Source organism: Elephas maximus, chromosome 23 (assembly GCF_024166365.1).
Source record: "Elephas maximus indicus isolate mEleMax1 chromosome 23, mEleMax1 primary haplotype, whole genome shotgun sequence".
NCBI classification, from domain to species: domain Eukaryota; kingdom Metazoa; phylum Chordata; class Mammalia; order Proboscidea; family Elephantidae; genus Elephas; species Elephas maximus.
The window spans coordinates 66247613-66269992 of NC_064841.1; the positions used below are offsets into that span (position 1 = coordinate 66247613).

The following is a 22380-nucleotide window of genomic DNA, read 5'->3' on the forward strand; positions in this document are numbered from 1 at the left end:
AGTAGAAAAATCAGAAAAACTTCATGAAAAAAGTAAGCTTTTAGCAGACAGGTGAGTAATAAAAATTTTAGAAATTATTTTAGAGTTAATTGATGACAGCAAGGTAACTCAAACTTGAGTAATATAACATGTCTTTTAAGCAATTATCATAGAGCCTCTGTGTGGACTGATGTGTTTTTCTCTATGATGCAACTTAAACACCTATCATATGTTTATATTTCTCATACATTTCTAAAATCAAGCCAAATTTACAAATAGGAAAATTCAAACCAATAAAATTTAAATTAACAACATAAATTTATTATGATAGATGGTATTTTGCTAAAATGAAGTCTCATGAAACGTGTGAGTTTAACTAACATGTTGGCAGTTCAAATCTACCCAGAGGCTCTTTGGAAGAAAGGGCTGGCAACCTGCTTCTGAAAGGCCACAACCTTGAATACCCTGTGGAGCACAGCTCGACTCTGACACGCATGGGGTTGCCATGAGTTAGGATCAACTTGATGGCAACTGGTTACTGTGTGGTTTTATAAGCCAAAACAATAACTATGATGCTAATGGAAGATATGTCACCAACGAAAAAGTGTCACGTTAAAATACCAGAATGTCGTCTCAAGTTGGATTTACTCTTTAACCCGTGTCCATGTTGTAATATGTATGTTTGCAGAAACATGTGGCTCAGGAAGGATATTAATAATTTCATGATGTTTAGGGGGCACAGTGGTGAAAGTTCCAGGGGATGATACATGAAAATTTGGTTCAGGATAATTACCCGTTGACATCGAGTCGATTCCAACTAGTAGCAACCCTACAGGACAGAGTAGAACTGCCTCTTAGGGTTTCCAAGGAGTGGCTGGTGGATTCTAACTGCCAGCCTTTTGGTTAGCAGCCAGGCTCTTAACCACTGCACCACCAGGGCTTCTCATAATTAGACCTCATATTTAATCATATTTAATAAAACCTCAGTCAGCACTTAAACCCTGAATACCAATTTTAATGAGCTATGAAGCTGTGCTGATTACTTCAGGATGTTAGGAATGGATCGTAACTCTAGTCTGCATTACGTCTCGGAGCCCTGGTGGTGCAGTGGTTAAGAGCTCGGCAGCTAACTAAAAGGCCAGCAATTCCTTGGAATGGCTCCTTCAACAGCCGCTCCTTGGAAACCCTATGGGGCAGTTCTACTCTGTTAGGAATGGATTGTTACTATAACCTGCATTACATTTGTGTCTAATCTAATTACGCCTAAATGAAAAATAGGAAAATCTTATCTGATGTTGATTTTCAATTGTTGCAGGCTGAAAATGTGAAAAAAATCCCTGGTTTTCGTAGACAGCTCAGCATCCAAATGTTGATGGAAATCTGAAAATACTGAGAATGACTCATTCACAGAGTTTTGAAAACGTGGCCAGCCATAAATCAAAGTTTTTTTTTTTTGTTTTTTTTAATGATTGCTTCAACTTATATTTAAACTCTTGAATCCTCTGTTCATTCAGTACTCTATTCATTTGGAATGAATACATAATTTCTGCATCAAGTCTACCTCAGTTCTTTTTCTCATTAGACTGTCACAATTAAAACAGTGCCTACTGTCCTTTTTACAATGTAAAATCCAAGTCTTCATTTATTAAATGACTTAAGAAATGGAAGTTTTATTCTTGGAAAATGTCAGGCATTTGTTCTACTCAAGTTGGAGCCCTAACAAAATCAACACATGGTGATTTCAATCAAAAGGGCTCCACCCGGCACAGTCAGGTCTTCCAATGCATGAGCAGAGATTGCCATAATCTGGATGATCAATCCATATACACAAGTGACAGGGTCATGCAAGGCCCTCTGGTGACATCACAGAATGCAAAATAGGGTTAGCCTATGTAGTTACAGTTGTCCTAAAAAACATCTTTAGAACTACCACTGACCAACCTTCCTCCATGTTGACTTCCTGGGATAGCTACCAATGTCCTGAACCTAGGCTTATCCAAACCAAGTGCATCAGATAATCAGATAATTTTTGTCAGAGGCAGAGTATTCTGGAATCATCCTGAAATTCGAATGTTGAGGTCATGGCGGGCGTCCACACCACCCATGAGCCAACAGCTTTCCCAGCAGGCTGCAAAGCACTTTTTAGAATCAAGCTGCATTTTCCTGGGGCCCACGCTTGCTGCACTCAAGACAGGTTTTTGGTGAACCTTGGAGTCCCCTGGCTCTTCAACAAGTGCATCAGGATGGCTGTGGCTTTGAGAGTTCTTCTCAGGTTTAATTCTTGTACTGAACTGAATTTCTCCCTTTGTATTTCTACCCCATTTTAGGTGGGTTATCTTACAAACTCAGAAAGGCTTTTTCAAACCTACTTATTTATATCTGATAATAGCAAGTATCTGGCTGGTCAAAGTGGCTAACAATAACTTACTCCAAAGGCTTATTGGCTCTTTCAAGTTTATTCCTTTAATGGTCACTATGATAATCTAATGAAAGCAGGAAAACCAGTCAGTAACAAACAAACTCCTTGACAGCAGTGCTGGGCTGATCCATACCTACATCTGTAGAACACACTTCCAGCCTTATTCCTGTCCATCTCTTTACTGCTCCGACTCATCAAATTGTGTCCTGCACACACGTCCGTATCTCCATGTATCTTGGTCAATCCGATATTCACTCCTAGCATTTTAGAGAGCTTGGGGCTCAGGTTCACAGTATCAGCAGTGGTAGTGCATGGACCGCCTTGTCCCTGAGTATGACCTGTGCTGCGGTTATTGCTTTCCAGAGTACACAGCTTCCTGACATGTATTTTTTTAAGCATGATCTTCCAGTCTCTCATTAAACCAATAATTTCTTTTATAACGATCAGCACAAAGCTGGTTCCTATGAGGTGGAGGTTGTCCAACTTTCCAGATTACCGTCCTACTCCATTATCTCTAACACCAACCACTCCTCCTCCTTTCAGTACTCTCCCTTCCGTCTTTGGGTTCCATAATTCACTGCAACATCTCACAGAACTCAGGAACCATATAAAGGAAACGTCTCATGCGGTCCCAAGTCCATGAGTCAGGTGTAGGCTTCTCCTGACCCATGTGACTACAGGGGCTGATGAACTCAAACCAGAAGTTCACCACAGACTGCTGGCTCACTAGACTGTGGAAGCTGGAGAATCAGGTCAGGCGATAGCCTGCTGGTCCAGGGGCCATGGAGGCCACTAAATTTTAGAATTGGTAGGTCAGACAGCAGGCCTCTGGCTCGAGTCCCAAGAACCAGATCAACTGATCAAGAACCTGACATGGGATCCAGATACAGAGAGAGACAGCCCCACCAGGACACACGTATCTTAGATGCAGCCTACGCCCCAGGGAAGGGCATAATTGAGTAAGGGTGGGACTTGAGTTATGCCCTCCTGCAAGGTTGTGACCCAAGACACACCCTACACCAATTCTGACTCATCAATATGTAGAGGTCAGGATCCACAACACATAAAATGGAGGACAACCACACAATATTGGGAATGATGGCCTAGTTGACACATAACCCCATATACCTTATTTGCACAGTCCCACTCAATCGTTGAGTGAGTCACAAAGACCATGGCTAGAAGGGCCATATTAAGTAATTCATTACACCACACTCATTTACTCAGTGAGCCCAGAAAGCCTTCCAAAAACATTCTTAAAAAAAAGGGGGGGGGGAGGGTGCCAATATTTGTTCATTTCTCTGATGACTGAAAACACCGAATGCTATTAACCTGATGAACGTTTCTTCACCTGGTTTAGCTAATTTTATAGTGCTCATACAGTGAGGCAATTGTGTCTAGCACTTGTAATGTATATGCTATGTAAACTACTATAAAGTTAAGTGCTTGGCTTCAATTTGGACAAGAATATGATGGCAAATCTCTTAAGAAAACAGATAGCAAACAGGATAGCAAATGAAACAATATCCATGGACATCATATTGAATAAAACTAAGAGACAAGGTCTTCTGAAAAAAAGACCAAATAACTGATAATACTAGGCACCACTCAAGACCACAGCTGTGGTCCTAGTTCAACTGGGATGATAGATCCTGGTTCAACTGGAATGATAGATCCTGGTTCAACAACTGGAACGATAGATCCTAGTTGAACAACTGGAATGATAGATCCTGGTTCAACTGGAATGATAGATCTTGGTTCAACTGGAATGATAGATCCTGGTTCAACTGCAATGTAGAAGGGGTCCTGAAGAAGTATACCATAGCAATGGGAAAAGTACCACACGATGCACCTTGTAAAATCCATCATAACACTTAACAAAAAGATGCATGCTAGGAGAACTACTGGACTTGAACAATAACAGAAAAGATTTGTTAAATTTCCAGGAAAAAACATCAAGTCACTTAAAAGGGAAAAGTTACCCAACATTTAAAACAAAGAAAATAATAACAAATATAATCCAGAAGCACATTAAAACAGAATAAAAATGTATCATAAGTTTATTCCAGGTATATAAAACCAAAAATCAAACCCGTTGCCATAGGGTTTCCAAGGAGCAACTGGTCAGTTCAAACTGCTGACCTTTTGGTTAGCAGCCATAGCTCTTAACCACTATGCCACGAGGGCTCTGAAGTAATATTAAAAATATGTATATAAAGAAGACTTAAATACAAAACAATCAAATGCAATATATGAGTTTGTTTTAGACTTGTGTCAAAAATCAACTGTAAAAAGGAACGTTTAAGACAATTGGAAAAATACATAGATTGAGTATTAGCCTGTGCTATGGAATTATTGTTAATTTTGCTAGAAATTAATACATGGCAGTTATATGACAATGATGTGGAAGTTATAAAAAAAAAAGGAAGATTTATCAATCGGAAATACATAAAGAACTATTTGCTGTTATAACCCAATTTCTCAGGTTTGCTTTAAAATGAAAGAAAATAGGTCAAATACTGATAATTTTTGATGTTACGGTATGGGGGCTCATTACAACTATAATCTTTAAATCAAAAAAACCAAAACAAAAAAAGTTGCTGTCGAGTCGATTCTGACTCATAGGGACCCTCCAGGACAGAGCAGAACTGCCCCATAGGGTTTCCAAGGAGCAGCTGGTAGATTTGAACTGCCGACCTTTTGGTTAGCAGCCAAGTTCCTAACCACTGTGCCACCAGGGGTCCATAAGCTTTGCTTTTGTGTAAATTAAAAAAAAAAAAAATTTCACAATGAACAGTTAAAACTGAACACAGTAATGCATTGAGCACACAGTGAATTATGTATAAAGGGGAGCACAAATTGACTAATCATGGGGTGTTATGCACCATCTCATTAAATTCTCAAAATTCTTATACCCAGTGGGACACTTTTCCAACAAAATGACCTAACTTGAGATGCTGAGACAGCTCGTAAACTGGACAAGATTTGAGTCAAGTATGTCATTTGTCGGACCCTAAAGTCCATGTTGCTGTTTCATTATACAACTGTCCCCCTAAATTGTACACTTTGAAATACTTTAGGACCAGTATTATCTACATATTTTTAACCTCTGTGAAAGTCAGTGATACTGAAAGAAGAGATATCCCCTGACAGAATTTTTCTTTATTTTATTTTTATTTTTTAACCTCTGCGAAAGTTAGCGATACAGAAGGAAGAGATATCCCATGACAGAATTTTTCTTTTTTTACTACTTTTGTTGCCTCCATACTATGCCGATTTCATGCTCTATATTACTTTCTTATCGCCCCAGAATTCCTTTCCATTTCCTGTCTTTTCTTTATATCTTTAAAACACTTGAAGATATACCCCTTTATATCTTCAAAACACTCAGTTAACTGACATTCTGCTGAATATCATCTCTCTCCCTAACTTTACCATGTCATAAATAAACAAAAAATGAAGTGCCTACTCTGGCCCACTGGCTGTACCAGGTAGCGGGCTCATCTCTAGGTGACAAGATATACACCATCTGGTCCTCACGAAGTGGGCAGTCCGACCTTCTAGATCTTTTTCAGGTATTCCAAGGCTGTGTACCCTACACAATTTATTCAATATTTTAATATTCTTAAATATCATATTTTCACCAATTTCTAGTGTTATGACTTTTTTTAAAAGAACTTCATAAAACTTCGTAAAATAATGAGATGTTTGGTTTCACTGAAATTAATGTAAAAATATCATCAATTGATAAAGATCTTCAGTGCATTTAGGTTATAATTTTAAATACCATAGAAACACTCACCTTGACAATACCACGAATGTGCATTTTTGCTATCATCTCTGCCGTGTAGAGAAACATCAGTAAAGTGTCCAAAGTAAAAGTCACGTACTGGAGAGGAGGATAGTGTTCGAACGTCATGGGCGTGTTCATGCAGACGGAAATGACGCTGATGATGGCGCAGATGCGCAGCAGAGAGTGAACCCACTGCAAAGATTGTTCTAAGTTAGTACGTGACGCCCTAAAGTCACATTACAAACCACACTACATAGAAAACATTGTAATATTGAGATGAAAATGTTTCACCAATATAGAAGAGAGGAAGAAGGGAACTAAGGTTTGTTAAGTACATATAATGTGTGAAAAATTTTCACATATTTGATGCTGTTTAATTGTCAAGCAACGTTTTCCACATAAACACACTGAGACTCAGAAAGGTTAGGAGACTCTTCTGTTCTCCTGCATTAATAGGAGCCAAAGCTTGGATACAAACATGGAAGTGCTACTACCCCAAATCCTTAAAACTTCCCAGTACATCATGCTGCAATATAGGAAGATTCTGATTCAATTAAGAAACGTCAGAACCTTACTCATGTAGAAACTTGAATGGCTATTATTTTTATGTATTATGAGCACTTGGATTTGAGAACCTATTATCTTTACTGTAACCTCCGTATCTAGCACAATGGCCTTCCAAACAAACCCATTGCCGTCGAGCTCATTCCAACTCATAGCGACCCTATAGGTCAGAGCAGAACTGCCCCATAAAGTTTTCAAGGAGCATTGGTGGATTTGACCTTTTGAACTGCCCACCTTTTGGTTAGCGGTCAAGCTCTCAACCACTGCACCACCAGGAAGCCATTACTATAAGTTTAATAATGAAGTTGATCTTACTTTGTACTGTTGAGCTGAACTTCAGACCTACCAGTAAGCCATTTGCCTTATTTCTGACTACTAGACAGTCTAATAAACAATGATAACTGGTACAGCAGACCTTCCCCGCAAGTTCTCATCCACTTAATTAGGCAGAGAAAGTTATAAGGTTCTTCGGAGACATTAACCACTATCTCATTAACCTTTGTTTTTACTTGAAACAGGAAGCTCAGAAGAAGACCTTTAATTCCAAACATTTGACTGTCTTCTCACAGGTTCAGGCATGTTGAGAATTGAAAGTAAAGTAAGTTGGTGAAGAAGAGGTTACCCATAAGCCTGAGAGGTGGTATCATCTATACACTGAGTGACTCTGAGGACAGTGCGTGCGTAGGAAGGAGAGGAGAAACTAGACCAGCTCACTTATCTTCCCATGGGAGGAACTCACAGAGACACCTCATTATTTCATTTGATTTGCCGACTTCCAGACTTCGAGATGCATCCACATTCTATTGCAGCTCAAAGAGACATTTAAAAAACAAAGTTCCATGATATATAAATTATATTAATAAAATTTCTCTTATATCAGCATGTACTTCTCCGTACTTGAAAGAAAGAGAGAGAGAGATAGGAAAGGAAGGAGGGAGGGAGAAAGGGAGACAGAGTGTGTGTGAGGGGAAGAGAGAGAAAGAAAGAAACTTACTGGTTTGTTAATCCAGAGTATGTCAGCACTGTCTGACAGAGATTCATCAGGGCCAAAGTCAGTAACCGGCTGGGCTTCCACCCTGGAACTCTGCTTCCTTTTCAGCATGCTGAAGTTAGCTCTGGGTGGCAAATACAAAATGACAGTCTGGGAAAGGAAAGTTGTGACAGTCAGTCAAGCCATCTTTACACTTCTCAAAATATTTGAGTCCTGCAGTTATATTACGCCCTTATAAATTATACACAGGTGCTACCATACCACATATCATAAAACAGACGTGAAGAGAAATTTTAAAAGGAGGTGATAAAAATTAACGAAAATAAAAGTTTGAATATTAGTTTCCCAGTCCAACAGATTATCTTATGCACCTCATAAACAGTTTGCATCCCAGTGTAGAGACCACTGATCTAGACTAGCTGAAGAAAAATAGCTTTGTCTTTCAGGGTACAAATATTAGGATTTTTTTTTTTTTTTTAGATATATGCCTATATGCTTAGAGCTGTCACCACTTAAAAAGCAGTCTATGCCAGAGTATTGTCAGACTCATCTAGATGAAATACACAGCGGTTCCACAAGGCTTTCCTTTAAATTAGGTTAATATGGCCCTCACAGACATTTCTCACTTCCAATGGCAGTCTCAGTTGATCTCCCATGTTGTCCCTGCCATAGAGGATGGGAGCAGAACTTTCTCCAAATGGAGATAGTGCTGTGATTATCTCAATTCTTATAGCTACTCTGAAGTAAAGCCCTCATCAAATTACATTAGAGAGGGAGATGAGATGCCTGCTTGTAATTTGTTGTTGTTAGGTGTCATTGAGTTGATTCTGACACATAGCTATCCTATGTTGTAGAGAACAAAACACTGCCCTGTCTTGAGCCATCCTCACAATCATTGCTATGCTTGAGTCCATGGTTGTTTGTAGTTTGTTTCCCCAGTTCTGAGTAACTTACGTCCTGCTGTGCGTTTCACGTCCCTATAGCCAGCACTATCTCCTTCTAGAACCCCACAGCCATGGAGGGAGGCGGGCTTATTATTTACCAGGCCCTCGGGACACAAATAGCAAATGAGTGTAATACAACATGAGATGTTACAAAGGCTGTGGAGGTGGTACCTGATGACCCCGGAATCCACAGTGACACCTCCCACTTGATTAACACCTGGAAATAGTCTTAAAGAGAAGAGAGGAACTAATATTTTTTGGATATCTACTATGCTTATGGCATTAAGCAATGGAATTTTATTTTTATTGACACATGAGAAATTCCAGCTTCAACACAAGGAATAACTTGATCACCCAAGCAAACTGGAAATTTAAAACACACCCCATGTGACTGTCAAGCCTAAGCTGTTCGTGGTTGACCACGTGGTTGACAATTCAGAGGTCTGACTAGGAGGATTTCTAAAGGTAGTTAAGGGGAGGAAAAGCACTCTCCATGCAACATACTTCTGGGTTAGGAAGACAGCAGTTTTAACCAGAGGTTTGAGCCAGATATACTGAATCAGAATCGACATTTTAACAAGATCCCCAGTTGATTCTTACGCATAATAAATTTTGAGAACCACCAGTGGTTCTCAGAATTGGTCCCAAACCAGCAGTATCAGCACCTCTTGGGGACTTGTTAGAAATCCAAATTCTTGGTAGGGATTCAAACTGGACCGAACCAGCTCATACCCTGGTTTCAACACCAGGAAGGTGCACTGGCTTTCCTATCTGCTACTTCATGAAGCTCAAGTAAGAAACCAAGGTCACTGAGCGCCACTCAGTCCTCAGGGGAGCACAAGAAGACAAGACAGTGTTTGCATATGTGTAGGAAGGAGTATTTTGTTTTGTTTTGTTTAGGAAGGAGTATGTGCAATTGATATTCAGGACAAAGCAACTTGTAATCTACTCCTGTTTCAGCGTCCACCTCTAGCTCCATGTTCTCATCTCTGTGAAGGCGCCCCTGTCGAACCCTCCTTTTCCCAGAAGAAATTAAACTAATTGGCTTCAGGATGTGCTAGGTATTTCCAGGCCGTTATGCCCTGAAGACTGGGTTTGAATATGGACTTTGCAGTAGGCTGCACTAATTAATTTTATTTTACATAATTGGAGTTAGGGATTCTTGACATCGATATGTAAATAGAATATTCAAATTATGCTTGTTCTCTGATTTACTGGGGGGTGGGGGAAAACATCTGGTAGCCTCAATTTGGACTGCCTGTTGAATGACAGTCTTCTGTGTAGCTGAAGACTGGATGCAAAATCTTTTAAGACATCCTACAAGATTACACAACACAAAAGAGAAAACACACGCATGGGTTCACAATGCCATTCGATGACTTATAAGAAAATTCTAGAGACCTAGTCACAACACCTTCTTCACTGAACCAGTGGAGACTTCGAGATGGTCCTTCCCTGGGCTTATGATCTGGCCGTAATTTACAACCTGAAAAAGTTTTGATAAATATGCCACCTTTGCCTATGAATTCCATGAACCTTTTATTTTAAATATACCATCTAAAGCCAAACGGATTTTTGATCACTAATTTGTGTATCTAGAGAAGTACACATCCAGAAGGTATTGTAAACAATCTTCATTTTGGTTACAGTTGACCTACCAAAAACCAGGTCAATTATAATTGAATGATATTAGTTGTCACCCACTTTGGCCCTCTTTCTACCTGCTGCAAATATGCCACCAAATCAAAAAGTGCCCCAGTAACTAGGTGTACAAGCTCAAAAGCAACCTGGTTAATTCACACATAGGCTAAAACTCAACCATTAGCTCCTGAATCAGCTAAACGTTGGCTGATTTAATACTATTAAAGGCCATTATATGAAGCATTCAAGTAGTAAAATAAATTCAAGTTACAAACATGAAGAATTCAAAGTTAATTTGAAGCACTTGACTGTAATAACTTTCCTTTATACACAGAAATGGTCTATCCATTCATACATGTTGAATCAATATAGCCGAGTGCAGCCACCCTGCTATTCCTCTGATAAAGACCAGTGGGGATAGTTAAGTATCCCAGGTAAGCTTATTATTTTGAAAGGAAATTGTTTCTGTGTAGGTTAGTCTTATCACTATTATGTATTTATAAGTCAATATCTTTTTTTTCTGCGTAGAGTATCCTTCATAAGGCAGTGTGCTAAGTTTGAAAAACATGGTTTTCAACAGCTTGTTTACACTTTTATGAAAAGAAGTTGGTGTTTGAGTAGTTCAGTAGCAGGGGAAGGCTGCACAGTTACAATATATTTACTGATAATAAATCTTTTGCTTGGAAAGAGCTAATAGCAATTGAAGGTTAAATTGTAATTTGGTCCTCTAATAGCAATTGAAGGTTAAATTGTAATTTGGTCCATTGCTTTCTTTTAAATGGCTAAAATCCTGGTTCTGTATTCTGTGATAGCAATTTTACTTCTATTGGCATAAATGCTCGTAGATCATTTCAGTCCTCTCTTAAAATATCCAGTTTTCTTTAATTGTGTGTAAATGGGTCAGACCTTCTTACAGCATCTCCAGGTTCAGCATGAAGGTCTTTTGAATCTTCTCCTATCTTCTAAATTATGATTTACAACATGTCCTTGTCCTGTTGTGCCATGTGCCCGTCCTCTATACTGATCCCATTAAATGATCATCTGTTCTGGTAGTTTCCCCTACCATCTGTTGGTGGCCAGCTACCGTTGTTGAGTCAGGTATCCATACTCTTTCTCTCTCTGATGCAGGCCATGCCAACACCAGTGTCACAGAAACTCAGCACAACAAAATCAGACATTCTTCTTTGCATTTCCCTCTCAGTTCCCGGGTCCTTCCTCACTGCCTTGTATGTTTCATGGCCCCCACATACAGTCAGGAGAACTGCACAGGTACTTTTGGCACATATATTCTCAGTGGTGACTTTTATTTCTTCATCCCCCATATGCAGAATGGCCCTTTCATCTTATCTCTATTCCTAGAGTTCTACCCAGGCCATGAGACCCCAAGTCTGGATTCCCACACACCTCAGCACTTTTAATGTGTCCTGTCCTTTATATCAGAAATCAGCTTCCCAACACCGTCTTCCCAACACAGCTCCAGATACAGTCTCTCCTATAACCCAGAAAACCTCATCTTACTCTCTTGTCTCACATTCGTTCATTCATTCATTCACACAACAAAATCCACTATGGTATCAGGCAAAGGCCCTGGGTTAACATGCTCTGCAGCTAAGCCATAGTTTGGAGGTTTGAGTCTACCCAGACGCTCCTCAGAAGAAAGGCCTGGCAATCTACTTCTGAAAAATCAGCCATCGAAAACCCCATGGGGTTGCCATGAGTTGGAATCAACTGGAGGGCAACTGGTTTATGGTATCACACATGGCCAGTGGTAGTTCCGTGGTAGAATTCTCATTTTCCATGTGGGGGATCCAGGCTTGATTCCCAGCCAACGAATCTCATATGCACCCACCACCCATCTGTCAGTAGAGGTGTGTATGTTGCTATGATGCAGAACAGGTTTCAGCAGAGCTTCTAGACTAAGACAGACTAGGAAGAAAGGCCTATCTCCTTCCAAAAATCAGTCAGTGAAAACCCTATGCATCACAATGGTCTGATCCCCATTGATCACGGGGGTGGCAAAGGACTGGTCACTGCTTCCTTCCATTGTGTTTGGGGTCTCCATGAGTCGGGGGCCTACTCGACAGCAGTTAACATCAACAATAGTAACATGGTACCAGGCACTGTGTTATGTGTTGGATCTATAGCAGTGAACAAGAAAGACTTTATTGAAGCTTACAGATTGCGTACTACATTTAACCTTATATTTCAAGGACACTAAACCCAGACGGTCTTTACTTGACTTCTTTCGTATGTATATCCACGTGCTACACATACCATTATTCACCATCCTCCAACCTTTTCTCAACTATTTTGAATCTTTTATTCTGTGTCCTCTTTGTTGTCTGCTGCCCATTCTATCCCCAAATCAAAAACCAAACCCACTGTCATCGAGTCAGTTCAGACTAATAGCGACCCTAGAGGGGAAAGCAGAACTGCCCCATAGGGTTTCCAAGGCTGTAATATTTACAGAAGTGCGCTGCCACATCTTTCTTCCACAGAGCAGTTGGTGGATTCCAACCACCCACCCTCTGGTTAGCATCTGAGCTCTTTAACCACTGCACCACCAGGGTCCCTTAATCCTACCTCAAATCAAACACCAAACCCACTGCCGTCCAATCAATTCCGACTTATAGTGACCCTGTAGGGCAGAGTAGAACTGCCCCCACAGGGGTTTCAAGGCTGTGTGTAAATCTTTGGGGTCCTGGTGGCTCAGCGGTTAAGAGCTACAAGGAGCTACAGCCACTAATCAAAAGCTCAGCAGTTGGAATCCACCAGCCGCTCCTTGCAAACCCTATGGAGCAGTTAGTTCTACTCTGTTCTATACGGTTGCTATGAGTCAAAATTGACTCGACAGCAATGGGTTTGGTTTGGTTTGGTTTGGTTTATGTAAATCTTTGCAGAAGCAAGCTGCCACATCTCTCTCACGCGGAGCAGTTGGTGGGTTCAAACCACCAACTTCCAGTTAGCAGTCGAGCACTTTAACCACTGCCCCAGTTTTTGTCTGTGTGTTTGATTTGTTTGCTACAGGGTTTCAAACTGGTTCATTCTGGTTCGAACTCCTGCTGAGACTTTGCATTTATAACCCAGATATACTGAGTCAGAATCTATATTCTAACAAGATTCCCAGGTGATTCTTATGTATAATAAATTCTAAGAACCCCTTGTCTACTAGAGGTTCTCAGAACTGGTCCCTAACCAGCAGCATTAGCATCTCCTGGGAACTTGTTAGAAATGCAAATTCTCAGCAGGGGCTTGAACCCAAAGCAGCATGAACCGGTTTGAAGCCCTGGTTTACTATAAAGGAAAGATGTAATGCTTGGGAACAAAAGTGTAAACGAGAGTGATGTACCACTTTACTACACTCACAACATGTATTTCGTTCTGAAAAGACTTTGAAGAAGACAGAAGGCACTGGTTTGTTTTCATCAGTCTGTGTCATTCATTGATATGTCGACATCAACAACTATGCTTCTGATCACTTATGTGTATCAAGTGCTGAGCCTGTGTGAGTGAAAGTGAGGTTTATACCATTCAAGACACACACATACTTAATGATGGACTTTTAGTCTCATTGTGTAGTACACAATTCCTGCTACAGTCTGAAAAGAAATTATGAAAAAAGAGTGTTGGATAATATCCCTCTCTGTGTACATGCCAATCTTTTACTTTCATCTCTTTGGAGAAGCAACCATCATTGCTAGAAGGTTCTCATTCATTTATACTTGCACAAATTCATCAATTCAAAAAGATGTCCCAACCATTATGTTAGGTAATATAGATTTAGCATTGAACTAAACATACTTGGTCCCTAGGATTCCGGAATGTCTGGGGTTCCTGACATTGTAGACAACATGTTTAATTAGAGGTAGAGTATCTCATTAATTAAAATCCACTATATACTTATTTTTCAACCTCCACCTAGAGTGGTTTTCTTATTCCTTCACTTCCTTATTGCTAGATCCCTGCCACCTCCCTGGGCAAGGGATATTAACAGTTGATTCTCAACATCTGTGCTTTCAGGTGTAAAGAGATTCACCCAATGAGCCGGAAGAGCTGTCTATATGGTCCTTTCCTAGACCCTAAATATCTAAACCTTAAATTAAATTAGAATAATATGATCTTTTCTTTATTTTTATTTTAGATTCATTACATGAGCGAGCAATTCAGGTTCATTTTAGGAAAAAGATAGAAACAAAATGAGAAACAATACTGAAAATCATCAGGAAATTTACTTCTGGAGATTCATTTTTCTTCAATATATTTGTTGAGTGCGTATATAATGCTAGCCATTTGTAAAATAATGTGGACGAAGCAATAATCAATTTGGACGTCTCCTTCTTAATGCGATCTTCTCTAGCTTGGATTTTTACTCTTCAGTGGAGTATGCATTGTATCTCTTTTAGTACTTTTTTCTCTGCACATATATTCATTTTCCATGCATATTTGTATTTTTAAATGGCTATGTACACACTGTTTTATAACTGGCTTTTTTTCATTTAGAAGTATACTGTGAACATCTTTCTCTGTCAATACATATGCACGCACAGAAAATCCTAACTGTAAATAAATACCACCTTTCAAACATCTGCGATCCTTTCTCATCTTTCTTGTCTCATAAACTCGATTACATCCTTATACCTGCAAGGCCTTGCAAGTTAGACAGACATAAGCACGTCTCTCTAGATTAAGTTTCTCGTGTTGATTTGTAATGGAGCAAGGTGTCACCCAGTGTTATGGATTGAACCGTATTCCCCCCAAATATGTGTTGGAACCCTAACCTCTATAGCTATGGCTGCAATCCCATTTGGGAAGAGGGTTTTCTTTGTTACATTAATGAGGCCATGCCAGTGTAGAACATTGTCTTAGCCTGTGTTCTCTAGAGAAGCAAAACCAGTGAAGTGTGTAAAGAGAGAGAGAGAGGTTTATATCAAGTAAATGGCTCACTCAGTCTGTGGGTCAGGCTGGAGGCTTCTCCTGACTCATGCAGCTACAGGGACTGGTGAGCCCAAGATCAGCAGGCAAGACAGCAGGCTGCTGGCTCACAGGCTGCAGAGGATGACGAATCCCAAGCTCAACAAGTAAGCTGCTAGCTCAAGTCCCAAGAACTGGAGGTCAGGTGACAAGATCCAGAGTGAGCAAAAGCCATTTAGCTTTGCCAGAAAGCCCACCGATATCGGATGCAAAACACAACCCCAAGGCAACTTGAAAAACAGATCGGCTGCTCATAGCAGATTTCATCGTTATATCAGATCTCATTATGGAGATGATTACATCATTACATAGCTGCCAAACTACACCATGACTGCCAAACCACTGAGAATCATGGCCCTGCCAAGTTGACACACAACCTTAACCATCACAGGTGGGTCCTGAACCTAATCACTTCTGAGTTATACAAAGAGCAGATAAGACACTTTGATAAGTATACCTCCTTCTGCCTGGTTGAACACACACACACAAACATACATCTATACACAGAAACCCACGCAAAAAAAGTGATGAAATGCTTTGGAAAACACAGAAGTTTCCATGGTAGTGTAATGCACTCACGAGTTGATTTTCTCCTAAATTATTTTTACTGCCATATAAAAACAGACTCCTGGGATGGACTGAATTGTGTCCCCAGAAAATATATGTTGAAGTCCTAGGTACTACAAATGTGATCCTGTTTTGAAGCAAGTTTTTTTTGTTATGTTAATGAGGCCATACCAGAGTAGGGTGGGTCCTAAACATAATTCCATGGGAGTGGTGTCTTATAGACACAGAGAGATACATACAGGGGGAAGACATACCATGTGAAAACAGAGGAAGATGACTCTAGAAGCCCGACAGTACCAAGGACTACCAGCAGTTACTAGAAACTAGGAGAGACAAAGAAGGACCTTCCCGTAGAGCCAATGCCCTGAATTTGGACTTTTAGCCTCCAGACTGTGAGAAATTAATTTCTATTCTTTAAAGCCACCCATGTATGGTATTTTTGTTACAGCGGCACTAGGTAACTAAGATACCTTCTGATAAAAATATTTATTAAGGTTTTATCACGTGTCAGGTCCCTGGGTGATGTCAACAGTTCGTGCTGAACGACTAACCTAAAGGTTGGCAGTTCAAACCTACCCAGTGGCACCACAAAAGAAAGGCCTGGCAATCTGCTTCTGTAAAGATTACAGCCAAGAAAACCCTATGGAGTACTTGTACCAGGTGATTCACGGGGTTGCCAGGAGTCGGAATCGACCCATCAGCAACAAGGTTTTGTTTGTTTGTTTTGTTTTTATCGTGTTTCAGACCTTGTTCTAAGCATATCATACATTATGCCCTTTAAGTGTTCCAAGAGCTCCTTTACAGAAGAGGAAATTTAGGCATAGAAATAAGCCAAGATATGAACCAAGACAGTGTGTCTTACTTACCTGTTGAATCGAAAATCAAGTGTATTATAAAATAGATACTTCTTTAACAACATATTTTAATCAGACAGTCTGGTGACTATAAACATCAACATCACTTATTGTTTGCAAAAATAGTATAGACATTTCTCATCTTCTTAATTGAATCCATTTTTATTTAATGATTTATTTTATAGCTTTCCTTTCCACTCATTTATAAAAATTTGTTTATTATTTTCCCGGCATGAAACCATCAAATCTATCTGAACAGTCCTTTAAGGATTCTGAATTCATTACCCATTAACCAACCATTTTTCTTGAGGGGGAATCCTAGATGTACTCTTTTATGCTTTTATTATCTTTTCTCTAAATTTTGAAAAAAATGATAAAGCATTTACTAATTTTCACCTGATAATCTCATATTATGTAATAAAGAGACATCACGCAAAGTTGACAGATTTCTTATTAATTACCTAGGGTTAGTTTTAATCTCAGAAATTCTTGATCTAATATGCTACGAATGGGACAGCTAGAAAATAGATTCCACTTACGTTGAGAGGACAAAGGACTGTATGTTATTGTGCAGAGGCTGTATTAGGACAAAAAGAAAGAATTTATTGAGAGAACTCCTTCTTCGGTCATACTCAAAATCCAAAGAATGAAATGCAGTCAACATTGTGATTTTGGTTTGCAGTGTCCTCTGTTGCGTCCAGGAGTCCCTGAGTGTCTTGGTTATCTAGTGCTGCTATAACAGAAATACCACTGTGGATGGCTTTAAGAGAAGAGAAATTTATTCTCTTACAGTCTACCCACTGCTGTCAAGTCGATTCCGACTCATAGTGACCCTACAGGACAGAGTAGAACTGACCCATAGACTTTCCCAGAAGCGCCTAGTAGATTCAAACTTATAGTCTAATAGGCTACAAGTCCAAATTCAGGGCATCAGCTCCAGGGGAAGGCTTTCCTCTCTCTCTCTCGGCTCTGGGGAAAAGTCCTTGTCATCAATCTTCCCTTGGTCTATGAGCTTCTCTACACAGGAACCCTGGGTCCGAAGGACTCGCTCTGCTTCTGGCTCTGCTTTCTTGATGGTATGAGGTCCCTCGTCTCTCTGCTCGCTTCTCTCTTTTATGTCGCAAAAGAGATTGGCTCAAGACCCAACCCAATCTTGTAGATTGAGTTCTGCCTCATTAATATAACTGCTTTTAATCCCAACTCATCAACATCATGAAGGATTTACAACACTTAGGAAAATCACCTCAGATGACAAATGGTGGACAATCACACAACACTGGGAACCATGGCCCAGGCAAGTTAAAAGATATTTTGGGGGTACACAATTCAATCCATGACACTGCATGACACAAACAGTTGAGAGCTCAGCTACTAACCAAAAGGTTGGCAGTTCAAATCCACCCACAGTCTCCTCGGAAGAAAGGCCTAGTGATCGACTTCTGAAAAATCAGCCATTGAAAACCCTATGGATCACAGTTCTCCTCTGAAATATATGGGGTCACCACGAGTCAGAATCAACTTGATTGCAACTGGTTTAGCTTTTTCGGTTCTCTTCCAGCTAGGAAGTCATTAGTCAGAAGTTATAAGGAGGAAGCTGTTTATTTGACATCAGAAATCATTTATTCTAAAAGTTTCCAATAATGTGTTGGGCCATCTTGACCAATGATAAGATCCTTTCTGGATACACTCAGCGAGAATAACTACACATCATGGAGTTTGCAGAAAGGATTTCTACACTGTTTTGGAGTTTACAATAGATTATGCTTAAAATATTTTTCAACTATAAATTTATCAATATACTCTTGAAGCTGCTCATATAGTTATGCATTTTATCAGTTTTGGGGATAGGATTATGACTCACAAACTCCTGTCCATAATTTTGTAATGGAACAAAGTTAGCCAACAAGTTGCCATCAAGTCAATTCCAACCCAGGGGGACCCTACGTGTGTCACAGTAGAACTGTGCTCAGTAAAGTTTCCAATAGCTGATTTTTTTGGAAACGGATCACCAGGTCTTTCTTCTCAGGTGTCTCTGGGTGGACTCGAACCTCCAACCTTTGAATTAGCATTCCAATATGTTAACCATCTGTACTACTCAGGGGCTCCGAAATCAAGCTCAGGCATTATGTGTTTATCTTTTTTTTTTTTCAGTTGAGAGATGAGAGCAAATATTTATTGAAATCTCACTCTAAGGCATCATTCCAAGTACTTAATACTCCTCAGAATAAGTTTTTAGAATTATCCCTATTCTCCAGATTAAAAATCTGAGACAAAATGTAGTTAACTTGCCCAGATTCACATGAAGTGGAGAAGGGTTGAATTCAGGTAGTCTATTGTGTTGTGAAAATGGGAGGGAGAGAGGAGGAAAGGGGCAGAGAATTTGACTTTTTAACTTTAAGAACTTTTGTACTTTTAAAATGTTTTCAAGCATGTTATTATCATTTGTAATTTCTTTTAAAAAATAAATACAAAAAGAATTTATTTCTAAGTTTAGACAAATTACATCTAACATTTGCTGAGGGTTTATTATGTGTGAGGCTGAGAGCTTCGCATAGGTTCTATCGTCTACTTTTCACCATCACCGGTGAGGAAGTGGAAACCCTAGTGGCATAGTGGTTGAGAGTTTGGCTGCTAACCAAAAGGCTGGCAGTTTGAATCTACCAGCCACTTCTTGGAAACCCTATGGGGCAGTTCCACCTTGTCCTATAAAGTCAGTACGAGTTGGAATCAATTTGATGGCAATAGGTTTTTATTTCCTTTTACGGATGAGGAGGTATCTCTCTGATCCCTATTTTATACATGAAACTGAGGTTTAGAAGAGGCAAGTTTCTCGCCTGAAGTCACACTGCTCACCTGTGGTAAACCATAAGGAAACCCTGGGTCTCTTTGATCTTTATCTTGATACTCTGTAGTCTGTATCCTCTTTCAATCTTACCATCCCATGGCTTTGTGAATAAAACCTCTCCTTTCACAGGAAATGGAGCACTGGTGGCACAGTGGTTAAGCATTCAGCTCCTAACCAGAAGGCTGACAGTCTGAAACCACCACCCGCTTCTTGGGAACCCTATGGGGCAGTTCTACTCTGTCCTATAGGGTCACTATGAGTTGTAATCCACTCAATGGCAATGGGTTTTTTATTCACAAGAAATACAGATGGAGAGTCTCCAAGTTCTTGCCTCTCCCATACCTATGTTTTGCTGCGTTCATGTTGGCCCCTGACTCATGGCAACCCCATGCACAACTGAGCACAACGCCGCCTGGTCCTATGCCATCCCCATGATCCACTGAGGATCAGATAGTTGTGGTCCACAGTGAGGCCAACAGCCTCTGGGCACCATTACCAACCCCTAACTTGTAAGGAGAGTAGCATGAGCCACCTCCCCTTCTAACTGGTTTCTCCAGATGTTTTTTAGGCAATCGGCCAACTTCCTGCCCAAGATAAGAAAAACAAGAGGTCACAGACCACAGAACAAGTTAAGACCAAATCTGGCCCACCTGCCATGCACAGAACCATCAAACTCGTCCTCTGGGTGACCCCAGAACTTTTCTATCACCAGATGGAACCAAACTTCAGCAGCCCAAGATCGGGGGAAGACTTTCAGAAGCCAAGGGTCTGAGCCTAAGATCCGGTTGGAGAGACCCCTCCCCCGCCTCTTTGGACCGAGCAAGGGCAGAGGACAGAATCGCCCCAGAACGCCTATTTTAGGCCAGACCAATCAATGACCTTGCTCCTTCTCACCAGGACCCTCCCTCAGCTTTTGCCCCAATAATAGCTGTTTCAGCTATTGTCTGGGGAGCCATCTTGGCAATTAAAGTCCCGATGTGCTCCTTTGCTTGGCCAACCAAATAAAGCTTCTTTTTGTCTCTGTGCAGCCTCACTGAGGGAGACCTGAAACCCCCAGTAACAATAGGGCTGAGTTTTGGAAGATCGCCAGGCCCGTCTTCCTAGTCCATCTTAGTCTGGAAGCTCCACTCAAACCTGTTCAGCATCATAGCAACACACAAGCCTCTACTGACAGACAGGTGGCAGCTACACATGCGATTCGCTGGCCAGAAATCGAATCCGGGTCTCCAGCAAAGAAGGCAAGAATTCTAACACTGAGCCACCAATGTCCTCCATGTCTAACCATGTCTAAATAGTGACACCAAATCAAAGCAGGCTTGCTGCTGGAACTGTAATGCCAGTCCTTCCAGGCCACTCTGCCTCAAACCTCTTCTCTGCCTTCTACCTTTTTGCCCCTGCACTTCAATGGACTAGATGCAGCTTTGCCTGGAATCTGGCTTCTGTTTGAGGAAATTCTGGCAGCTGGATTGTCTTCTCTTCTCAAGCAGCTTAAAGTCCTCATGTCTCCCTCAGTGTACCTAGCATAGCAGCCTGTCACCTTAGCAAGTCAACTAAGCCATCACTGAAATATTGACACACACACACCCCATCACAGCAGCAATTGGCAATGTGTTTTTCCACAATGCAACAACTACCCCGTTTTCTTTTCCCATGCCATTATAGGATTGTCGTGCCTTAATTTCGGTCAGGTTTCGTAAGAAAGCAACGCCCCAATTTTGTTTGCTTCCCACCCCCCTTGCCGCCGTCAAATGCATTTTTCACTTAGAGTACTAACTCATCTATGTCTGGGCCCTCGCTAACTCAGGAAGTAAAACAGAGTGTTGTGTGGTGGTCCTGTCCCAGCAGGACTGCAAGGGCCACCCAAGATGGGAAAGGGAGGGGAGGAAGCCAAACATTTCAGAGGACTGTCTCCAAAGTCAGCCTCTTCTTTCCTTTTTTCCTTTTGTCAACAGGCTGATTAAAAACAGAAAAATAGAACCCCAGTTTTTATACTGTCTGCTTCCTAAATGGAAAAAAAAGAGCAGCATTTTTCTTTTTTTTTTTTTGGCAAACACCCCCAAAACACTGTCATGACTTCACCAAGGATTCTGTTTTGTCTCATTTTTAATTATGGAAATTAAGTCTTTTTTTTTTTTTCTTTTACTTATAAAAATTGCTAGGTTTGGTAAAAGAGTTCCAGGTAGACTTAGAGCCACCAGCATGTTTTTGGTATTGTACTCTGCATTCCAAACTAAAACATTCCAGCCATAGGAGAGGGGACCAGGTAGCATTTGTGTCGCCTAAATCCCTGTATTGATTACAAATGAGGAGATAGTATTGCACGTGTAGGCTGGGCAGCCTCTCTTCAGCCTCTCTTAAAAATATTCAGTCAATCCCTTTAACAGGCCCTTGTCGTCCACTCCAAGCTTAGAAAGTATATACACGTATAATTTTATGAGTAATTCTGGGTACAATGCAGGTTATCAGAAAAGTTTAAGAAAAGAGTATCAAAGTTAACAATCACCACAGGAATGTAACCATTGTCGTTGATCATTATGTCTAGAAACTGAAATAGAAGCAGGTTTTTCTGTGTATGTTCATTAAAAATAAAAATACAAGAAAATGAAAAAAAAAAACAAAAAACCACCACAGAATTTACTGTGCAATTTTATAAGTACTTAAAGTAATCTTAAAGGTTTGGCTGCTAACCAAAAGGTCAGCAGTTCAAATCCACCAGCCGCTCCTTGGAAACCCTATGGGGGCAGTTCTACTCTGTGTTATAGGGTCATTATTAGTTGGAATGGACTTAAGGGGAATGGGTTTGTTTTCAGGT

The 22380-nt window shown here is 40.4% G+C and overlaps 1 protein-coding gene across 3 annotated transcripts in view; it reads right to left on the reverse strand.

Moving 5' to 3' along the window:
* Nucleotides 1-22380, reverse strand: part of NALCN (sodium leak channel, non-selective) — a 406966-nt gene that overhangs the window by 375555 nt on the left and 9031 nt on the right. For all 3 annotated transcript variants that reach the window (XM_049867215.1, XM_049867216.1, XM_049867214.1), the window contains exons 2-3: nucleotides 7750-7896; nucleotides 6201-6383 (exon numbers count right to left, since the gene is read on the reverse strand). In XM_049867215.1, coding sequence (XP_049723172.1) covers nucleotides 6201-6383; nucleotides 7750-7857 — 291 coding nt within the window. In that variant the 5' untranslated portion in view covers nucleotides 7858-7896. The remainder of the gene's footprint in view (nucleotides 1-6200; nucleotides 6384-7749; nucleotides 7897-22380) is intronic.